The 10,809-nt window shown below is 42.0% G+C and overlaps 1 protein-coding gene across 1 annotated transcript; it reads left to right on the top strand.

The window, feature by feature from the left end:
* Window positions 1-4,568: 4,568 nt before the first annotated feature.
* dusp4 (dual specificity phosphatase 4) lies at window positions 4,569-8,758 on the top strand. Its single transcript, XM_027028488.2, has 4 exons — window positions 4,569-5,045; window positions 5,790-5,917; window positions 6,566-6,785; window positions 7,970-8,758. The coding sequence occupies exons 1-4, from the start codon at window positions 4,670-4,672 to the stop codon at window positions 8,347-8,349; spliced, it is 1,104 nt and encodes a 367-aa protein (XP_026884289.2). The 5' UTR covers window positions 4,569-4,669; the 3' UTR covers window positions 8,350-8,758.
* The last annotated feature ends 2,051 nt before the right edge of the window (window positions 8,759-10,809 follow it).

Here is a 10,809-nt window from a genome sequence, read left to right on the forward strand (position 1 = left end):
GAATGAGGTGGATGTGGCTTCCACATGCCCAGGAGCTTATCTGCGTGTACGCAGTATTATATGACTTAGAGTAAGTGAGTGGATAACAGGCAATGTTATTCTGCTACTCCAGGTTCAAAGTCTGAGGAAGACAGTAGTCTAAACGCTGCATTTACATAACATGTGAAAACCCCATATGTGCCTGCATTCTGGTTGCATGTCACAATAGAACAAGTTAGAAACCACAAGTTCCACTTTCTCACATGAGTGTTACAACAGTAATACATTGTGGTGCCATAAAGAACCAGTAAAAGCAGAAAGGAGTCACTGTCAGCATTAAATGGGCATATTGTTGCTATGTGTGTAGCCAGTTATTTCAAGGCTCATTATGTCTAAATTATAAAACCTTTCTATAATACTTTCTATAAGTATTTTATAAGGTATAAGGGGTGAGTATATCAATTAATTTGCATTGTTTAAAGAAATACAGCACATACTATTCATGATAAACTTGATCACACTTACTGGAATCAAGAAGACCAACTTCCTCTGACTATGCTAAGATGGTTGGAAAGAATTAGTAACACCCACATATGACATGGTTTATCTTACTGGCTGTTGTATATGTCCCACTGGACAGAAACATCACAGGGTGCCAAAACATGCGTAGGCTACCCTCAAGCCTCACTGAACTTTTTCCATGCTTGTTCCCGATCCTTAATATAGTTACTGCACACACCTGAGATGCATGACAGCAAACACTTCTGAGGAATGGGGGTTTGTTATGGCAGGGTTCTGTGCTGTTTCTTCTCTTTCACGCCTGATTGTGGAATCAACATTACAGTGGGTTCTGAACTTGTTTTGAAGACACTACATAATTCTCCCCTTTGTCACATGTGTGCTGTATCTCTATGCTTCCAGTGAAATCTATGACTCATGTTTTGGTATTGGCTTGGAATGTGTGTGCTGGCTTATTGCTTAACTGTGCTTGGACCAGCTAAGTGCATAACTCCGTAGGAGTGAAACTCCTTAGAACGTTACAGGCCACATGACTGCATGACTGCAGCACTAATCATCAGGAGGCAAAACAAAATCAAGAATGGACGCGTGGGGAATGAGGGAGTGTTTGGGCTGACTGTTCTGTTTGTCATACTTGTATATTAACTCTGATCACTTCACATTTGACAGCCCGTCTTGCTCAAGCTTGATCTAGACAGAAAATATTTGAACATGCTTTACCAAATTGTTATATGCCATTCATAAAGAACATTTCTAAAGGGCATCACTGTAAATTGGTTAGTGAAACAATGCAGATTTTGCCTGTATGTGTGGGAAATCACATTGTCCTAGTGGTGACATTGTTACAACAGCCCTCCCATCCAGTCTGGAGCAAAGTCAGGCAGCCATGGCATGCGAACTCAGTCCAGCACAAGCGTCCGTCTGTGTGAGCGAGCCAAGCAAGCATTTCTCAAGAGAATGAATGCATGTGTGACCCTTCTAGAGTCAGGCATGAATTTTCTCACATGCATTCATCAGTGGAAGACACAGTCAGAGCTTTCATAATGGATTATGGACTTGGGTGGGTGAGAATGTGTTATGTCGGCAGATTCAGTGACCAAGTGGGAGGGAGGAGGGAGGAGATGAGCGAGAGAGAGCGAGAAACAGACTGCATGGTGCTGGGGAGAGGCTCCTCTAATGAGGGCGACAGCCCTGAATCCAGTGACTCATCCTGCATACTCCAGAACCTAACCACTGCCTGTTTATCACAGCAAGAAGGAAAGGAGGAGTTGGACAGATAGAGATCGGATCTATTTGTGCCGGCGTCTTGTTACAGCCAGGAAGAATAAATGATCCCACTTTCCGCACTGTTACTGTATACATATGAACACCTCAGACCAGCTAGTCCACCTCCAACCACTCCCCATCCCACTCTCCCTTGCACACACACATCAGATCACAGAGTAGCGTTGAGTCTGACGTCAAGTACTCTGTTCAAGAAAACTGCACCTTTCCATGAGTCCACAGCCAACATCCCCTCCTCTGTGTAGCTTCTTCATACTCCATGCCCCTGTTGCTATGACAGCTCAGATTTATCTACAGTCCCAGTGAGAGCACTGTGCATAGCACACATACGCTATCTGCCTAACTGCCATGGTTACCAGACACATGTCATAGCTGGGCATAGCTTTGCGCCACTATTGGCTGTCCGCGGTCTTTCCCTCATGCATATTCATCCACTCCAAACCCTTTCCAATCTGAAACATTCAAAGCCTCATAGACATAATTCAGTTTTTACTACAGTGCAACACTGCCAGCCACACCAATATTTTACCCTCAAACCACTAAATTGCAATTTTATAAATAAAAACTAAGAAATATAAAAGTCCAAGACCATAGGATACCATGGGGACATTATTGGTTATTTGAGTATAAGATAGACTAAAAGCAATGTTTTGGATACAGTGTACATGGGAAACAAAAAAGATCACATTTTTGCCATTTTGAAGTGTGAATTCCAAATCAAAAACTCAAAAAACCGTTAGATGAAAAATTGACTAACCTTCTATCTATATTCGTCAACTTGAAACACTAATTATTAACAGACTCTGTGAAGTCTGAAATTAATAAAGTTCCTACAGTTTAATTTGCAGTGAAAGCCCAACATGGTTGGGATCTTTCAATAAAAGTCCATGTAATGTTTGAACAATATGTCTCCACATTAACTCCTGCAACCACTCCACGAAATCTTTTACAGCCCAAGTAAAGCAGAGTAGCAGCTCTAGCTGCATGTTTAGCACTTAGATATGGGAAAAGTGCACATCCTGTATCTGTTGTGTATTGCTTTACAGGAGCAGACAGTGGACCAGATAACTGATTCAGGCAAAAACTGGGGAGCCTGTCCTTTGCAATATAAATAGAGATGCATACTATTCTTTTCAACTATAAAGCAGATATCAAGGCGTATCCAGGATACTATGAGTACATGCATACTGCTTGCTTTCTCACTGTGAGCTGGAGAAGGGCGTATCCTTATAAAAACACTATCACCTCCAGGCTATAAAGATTCAACCTGTCCCTGCTCAGATCAGGTGTGTGTGGCAAAGGCAAATGCAAATAGTGATGAGTCATGAATGAGCTTAAGTTAAATCATGCAAATATTTTAGATTCAACATCCGGACATTTCACATCACAGGCATGTCTAAAATGCAAAGCCAGAGATAAAACATCCAGATGAAAGTTGAGGTAAAACATATTTTTGGACTTTGACTATTGCGTGTACTGCTTAACAGATACCATATTATTGTCTCAAAAAAGTCTAAAAAACTGACAGTGACAATTCAGCTGAAATACTAAGATTAACTACCCTGTTTTTTTTTTATTAAGAGCTCACCTCAGCTATTGTAATAATAGCACAGTGTGTCTGGATAGTCTGGATACGATGATATTCTGAACATCCAGACCTATATACAATGAGGTTAGATTAGGCTGAGTAGAGCAGTATAATATTTATCCTAAAAAGTTTGTTCAGTAGAAAATGATGTGTCTTGTAAATAGGAAACACTTTCCCATTTACATGACCAGTTCATAGCTTATTTTTTTAGTGATTCTGTAGATTTAAAAGTTTAGTTAAGAGCATCCTCTCATTTAAAGGACTACAGACTGTGGCTCATATAATTTACTCAAACACCCACCCACCCACACAAACACACACACACACACACACACACACACACACACAAACACACACACACACACTAACTGTTTTGTATGATTTTGCTACCATGCCGTTTTCCCCTACACTAGCTAACTTATGAAATGCTTCTCTCTCGAAGGGCTGTGTGAAAAATAAAAGGTGGCATTTTCAGTCAAACCAAAGAGGTCCTGGGTAACCACTCTGTTACGATTCCTAAATAAAGTAATAATTAACCCGTGGGCAATTTCCCCCTCTTCCCATACAGCTAGACTCATCCACTTTTCGGGTAATATATATAAATATATATATATTTATTTATTTTTACATTTTTAAACATTTTTTTAAGTATGAGCCCGCAATAGAGGAGAAGGCAACAGTTTTAAATTAAACGTATCCCTGATGCAAAATTGCAAAACCCTACGCGTTTTGTTACAGAATAAGACGCTCAGAGAGTTTTGATATGCATCGAGCACCAACAAGGTAACAAGGTTCGTTGGCAGATTTCTGTAAAAAGCGCTGTAGCCTGCTGCACTTCTAATACGGCGATTTTCCTGGTTCTGTACCATTTATTTATTTTCTGCTTGATTATTTTCCCAAGCTTTTTAATATTAGGAGAATACACAAATATTGTAAAATTGTGTGTCTTTGAAATCGTTCGAAAATTTAGATAAAACAAATATTAAAATAGCCGAGCGGCATCCTACGCCACGCTGCGACCTGTCGTTGGCTCTTTTATGAATGAGAGAAAAGAGAGCGCGGGTAATGAATGGTGCTAGTAGAAGACGTCATCTCCATTGTGACGCCACGGTCCTTTTATGGAACGGGCGTCTGAGCCCCATTCATAAAACGGAAAGAACTAACTGCCCGTGGTAGTAATGCTCTCAGGAGGATAACACAACATTACATTGAGTAGAGGCAGCTTTGGATTTAACTTATTTATTGTTTTATATAACCAACCGAAGTTTAATCGTGGCTTGTCGCCAGCGGCGGCGGACAATGGTCATGATGGATCAACTTTGCGAAATGGATTGCAGCGTATTGAAAAGGTTGATGAAGGACGACAGCGAGAAGTGTCTAGTCTTGGACTGCAGATCATTTCTAGCTTTTAGCGCTGGACATATCAGAGGTGCCGTGAACATTCGGTGCAATACCATCGTTCGAAGACGAGCGAAAGGCTCAGTCAGTTTGGATCAGATTCTGTCGGGGGACGAAGAAGTGAAATCCAAGCTAATGTCAGGGATGTACTCCGCCGTTATCCTGTATGACGAGCGTACTTCCGATACAGACACTATTAAAGACGACAGCACAATCACCCTGGTGATTAATGCTTTGTGCAGGGACACATTTAGGACAGAAGTCTATCTGCTGAAAGGTAAAACAACAATTTGATTCAATTCCTAGGCAAACATCTCATTCCGTAAGCATTGCTTGACTGGGATGAATCAGTTGTTTACATCATAATATAAATCTAATACATTGCCTACAACAATCTGACATGGTGTGAACCATTTTTCATTGTCATCGTGTAATCAGTCAGCTCCACAATAATGATGTAATGCAGATAGTCATATCTGGGTGTGCGCAGTATCTTCAGAATCCGTGGTCTAGTAAAACCACATATCGCAGATTTATATAATGTATATAGTCCTATGTATTTTAAGGATTTGATTTCTTTCGTATCATTGTCTTCATATGTTAACCAATTATACATCTATTATTGTATTTATAAAGCCAAACCCGTTTAATTACTTTGGCCTCCTTTACAGAACAATAAACAATATGCTGCTTCTGCTCTTAAAATGAAAGTTTTATTTGTTTTTAAATGATTTACATATCAAACTCCAGTAGGCCTAGTACATCCCTGTCCGTAAGGTGGAAAATGTCATTTATAGACTAAATTGCATGGTAGTGCCGTCTTACATGATACACATTGTGTAGTTTCGTAAACGCAAAAAAAGACACCTAACTAGCAGCAGAGGAGGTTTTTGTTTTGGGGTGGAACTTTTATACATCTTTCCATGAATAGCCATAAACAGAAGTCTATAATTAAATATTCAGCGTCACACTATTTGGGTGAATCGAAAATACTAAACGTGTAAACACTTGTTTTCCTCAGGTGGCTTCGATAGATTTTTCTCACAATATCCAGACTACTGTATAAAAACCAAAACACTGTCCATGACTTCTACTCAGCCCAGTGCGGAGTCCAGCTGCACGTCCTGTGGAACCCCCCAGCACGACCAGGTAAACAGCTATATCATTTGCATGGTTGTCTTGGAGGTCAATTTGATAGCCAGACTCTAAATGTCCTGTAGATTGGTGCCATAAGCCGTTTTCAGGCCTATATCTGCTGTCGACCTGCATTCGTGCCTAAGGCGGGGGGGCGGGGGGCGGGTGGTGGTGGGGGGTTCTTCCGGACGCCCGAGCCCCGCTCCCCAGCTGTTTTACTCATCGACCATTTCCTGACTTGACTACTTAAAAGCAGGACAGCGGTGACATAACTGCGCCTCAAATCGATAGCCTGCTTCCGACTGAGGATGTGATATTATGAAACATTTTAAGCTATGTGTCACCACTTTATCCGGTTCTGGAAACTACAGTTAATATTTTATTTTGTGAGGGAGGAATGTTTTAAAAAGATAGATAGTCTTTTCTTAATTTTCGTTATCTGTAGCAGGGAATTTGTTACACATATACTGCAGCCTTTAAATTACACAGAAAAATAAAAAACGTTACTCGTTTGTCGTTAAAATTAGGTAAACACAACACATCGACATGTCTTACCTAATCGCAGAGCAGCAGGGAAGCCTATAAATCCAGGGTTTATTCATCATAAACCTAAACGCTAAGTAAGCCTACATGTTTTTGTTTGTTTGTTTTTTGTAATTTAAGGGTGGACCTGTGGAGATTCTCCCCTTCCTATTCCTTGGTAGTGCGCTTCATGCTTCTAAAAAACAAATGTTGGACGGCATGGGTATCTCTGCTTTACTGAACGTGTCTTCGAACTGTCCCAACCACTTTGAGGGTGCTTACCTGTACAAATGCATCCCAGTTGAGGACAACCACAAAGAGGACATCAGCTCCTGGTTCACTGAAGCCATTGAATTCATAGGTATGATCACCAATTTTATTTTAATCAAATCAGCCAGACCTCCTTTTTTTTTTAGATAAAGGAATCTCATTGTTTAGCATGTGCAAATCACTTTGGTGTGTCGAACTGTTGGTAAATTGGTCTTGCTATTTATTGTGAACAGCAGTCTCCATCAGTGATTAACAGATTCATCTGCATCACAGAACTAGCCTTATGCTAGACCGGTTACACCCACTGTTTTAATCTCTAATCCATTTTTACCAGCAAAGTGACTGCTATATGTGTATTTGTGTGCAAGCTGTTTATCAGTAATGTATTAGAGAGGGGTTTAAATATTTAAGAGTAGGCCCAAGACTCAGTGACTACTCGATGTGATGTGGGAAGGATGTGAGCCATGTGCTTTCAGGTGCAAGGGTCCTGTGTGTGTGTGTAGCATGGGTGAGGCTCCCTTGGGCAGGGATTTCCGAGCCTGTGGGTAGGTTGAGAGGGCATCCTTGAGATCCGATTACAGCACAGCACACACATCCTCCACAGGAGAGCATAACACTGACATAGGATTTGGTGCATATGAGTTTTCCGGGGCAGGGGGTGGGGGTGGGGTTACAATAACGTGTGTGCCTGCGTCAGAGTGGGAATGGAGTCTGACTCATCCACTATTTAGGGGTACTTGGTTTCTTCAGATCTGTGTGTCTGTTGGAATACACATCTTGCTTCATGTTGGTACTTATGACCAAACAGACTGGTACCACAGAGGCAAGTGGAATTTGAATATTCATGAGATGAGGAGCTTGTCAGTCCAGAGAATGTACCCTTTCTTTTTTTATTGCTGTTATATCTCACAGCCTCATTAATTAGCAGTTTGTTAGTAATGTGAGGGTGCCAATGTTTACATGTGGCAGTGGAATGGAGGGGTGTGAAACCCACCCCAGGCAGTGCTGTTGGTCTGAGAATAGGCCTCCCACTAGAGGTGTTGAAGTTTGTGGATGAATCATTTAGTCCTCCCTGGTCATCATAGGTAATGGTGCTGGATGCATGCTTTCTTTTGACTACAGTCCTTCAGGTTAACAGCTCAGATAGTGTTGCTCAGCAAAATTGAATTTGTTCTGGAAGTCATAACATTTTTTTGATATAGTCTGTTTTGTTGTCCGCTAAAAGGGCAACACTGCTCCTGTTCTGGACCTGAGCCTGCCTTTCTCTCCCTGCAGACTCCGTGAAAGACTCAAACGGGCGCGTGCTGGTGCACTGTCAGGCTGGCATTTCCCGCTCGGCCACCATCTGCCTGGCCTACCTGATGAAGAAGAAGCGCGTGCGCCTGGACGAGGCCTTCGAGTTTGTCAAGCAGCGCCGCAGCATCATCTCGCCCAACTTCAGCTTTATGGGTCAACTCCTGCAGTTCGAGTCACAGGTGCTGGCCACCTCATGCTCGGTGGAGGCTGCCAGCCCTTCAGCCTCACTGGGAGCGGAGTCTTCCTCGTCGCCGGGCACGCCCTACATTTTCAGTTTCCCAGTGTCGGTAGGGCCGCACGGGCAGCCGGGCAGCCTCTCCTACCTGCAGAGCCCCATCACCACATCGCCCAGCTGCTGAGGATGTGCCCCTCTCCCCAGCTAGGGGGTTCAGTGTTGCCTGCAGACTGAATGCAGAGGGCGAGTAGCCACACTGAGATCTCATTGATCAACACATGCGAAGGATCCCTGATTTGTTTAGGGTGTTCACGGGGGGTGGGAGGTGACAAGAATCACCCAAAAGACTAGAATGTGTTTAAGGCTGGTACATGTTTGAGTGTGGAGAGGGAGAGGAGGTTGTTCCCCATGTCATCATTGAGAAATGCTGATTTTAACTGGTAGTGGAATGTCAGAAGAGTGAAAATGTACTACCCCTTGAGGTCAGAGCACCTCTTTGATTTGCTGAGGGTTCTTCCAAAGCTCTGCTACATGAAAGGTGCATTTGGTCTGACGCCAGTCGTAGGACCTGGGACACATGTCAGCCCCCCCCCCCCCCCCCGATGGAGAGCAGGAGGCCCTTCAGCTGGGGCAGGTGCTGGACGATGGCTTTGAGACTCTGGGCTTCCCATTCATCACTCTCCCCCAACAACCAGAACAAGGACTGGTCGAAAGGCTGAGCTCACGAAGCAGAGACGCCACCGCAGCTCCGGGGGCGGAGTGGCACAACAGCTTCATGCAGGGGGTAATGTCTGTCATTTAGGGTTTTTTATGTTGTTGTTGCTTGGTTGTTTTGTTTTTTTTCACCCCTTTTTGTGAGTGCCGTGTACAGAGAAGGTACAGAATGTCCACTGACTCATCTGGGCAGTTGTGTCCTACACACTGCCTTTACTGTAGGTTCAAAAATTCAAAGGCAGACTGACCGGCAACTCTTGCAAAATGACAAAAGCATTTTGATCTGCAATAGACAAAAATTTACTCTCAATTTCTCCCACAAAATGGAGCAATAACTTCTCCCTGCCTCTTCCCAATTCTCACCAAAGTACTGTCGAGTTTTAAATGCATCACATCGTATGACTTTTTTTTTTAATTTTTATTTCTCCTTGCTCATTTGTACAGTAGCAGGGTCTGTTTTGTTTCTGCTGTATGCCTTATAGATAATGACTATGGAAATGTCCAGTACAGAATTTTTTAATGGTACTGAATTTTTTCTGGAGCACAGATTCTGATGTTACTTGTCTAACCACTGTAATGTATGTATGTGTAGCTTCGTTAGTTACTACAAAACTTGTCCTGGTGGGTTGGAAACACTGTCCCACCTCCACCCATTTATGACCACACTGGAGTAAACAAAAGAATTAGCAGCAATCAAGATACCCATGGTCCATGGCCTTCCAATGCATAAACATTACTTTAAATATCCCCATGATGTTACCACACACTTTTCTAAGAGGCTGTGCATTTGAATCATCATTCTTTGAGGAGTGGAGTTTATTTGAACATTAAAATGGGGAGTTTTTCCTCCCCATCTGCATTTCCTGATGAATGTGGATACTTTTTATAGAGCACTTTTAAGTGATGCAATATTTTAAGTTCAGATTTGTTTTGCACATGAGTGGAACAGCGATAACAGCTGACTACTGTGCATTTGGTTCTCATTAGAGCTTTAGTTTGTCTATGTAAATTACATGGTCTGTCATCACATCACTGAAGAATGCAATACTTTTTAACTGTACCTGTCAACTCAAATGTTAGTCTGACTGCCCATGGCAATATCATTCTGAAGGGTTCAATTTTTAAACCTTACAGTTTTGTTTATGTAAATTATTTATTCCTTGACTTCCATTGTTAAATATAACAATGTTCTTTAATGTATGGCTGGTGTGCTTTATTAATGTTTTGAATTAATTATAAAACAGTTCAGTGGAGGAACCACTGAGTAATTAGCATAAAAACCTAATTTTCCCAAGAAACATGACATACAGCTTCTCCAAGACAGCTTTTTGTTGGGAAATCCTTGTTTTTGTTAAGGCCTGACAGTGCCCTCTTGTGGAACTGCAACCAATGCATTTTTTCACTACTGGATAAACCCAACATATGGTCATTCAGAATAAATTACAGAACCCCTAGAAATTCTAAACCGAGGTAATAAGCTGCTATTATATTTATTATATTTCGTCAACCTCTCAGTACCCATTTAAAACCCATTTATAGAACAATCTACAGAGTTCCCTTCGTGTGAAGAGGTATAGGTGAATGAATTGCGGTGATGACGTATCCTTCCTCTATAGAGCTCAAAACAAGAGGACTGATTAGAACCCTCACCCTTTGCTTTAGTGCAGTTAGCCTGATAACAGCTCTAACATGTAAACAATCCCTCCTACCTTCTCTTCTGTGGATTCACCTCTGTTCCCTTTTCTGTAGAACGGGGAAAATTGCTCCCAAGACCAGGAGAAAAAAAACCCACAGTAGGCATATGAGACATACATACTTTAATTAAGACTGGTTTACATGATTGAGGGGTGTTCAATTAGTCTGCAGGTTTGCCTGTGGTAAATAGCCCGTTGCAGGATATGTTTAAATCACAATCACACACACCCACCCA

Source organism: Electrophorus electricus, chromosome 6 (genome assembly GCF_013358815.1).
Source record: "Electrophorus electricus isolate fEleEle1 chromosome 6, fEleEle1.pri, whole genome shotgun sequence".
Lineage (NCBI taxonomy): Eukaryota > Metazoa > Chordata > Actinopteri > Gymnotiformes > Gymnotidae > Electrophorus > Electrophorus electricus.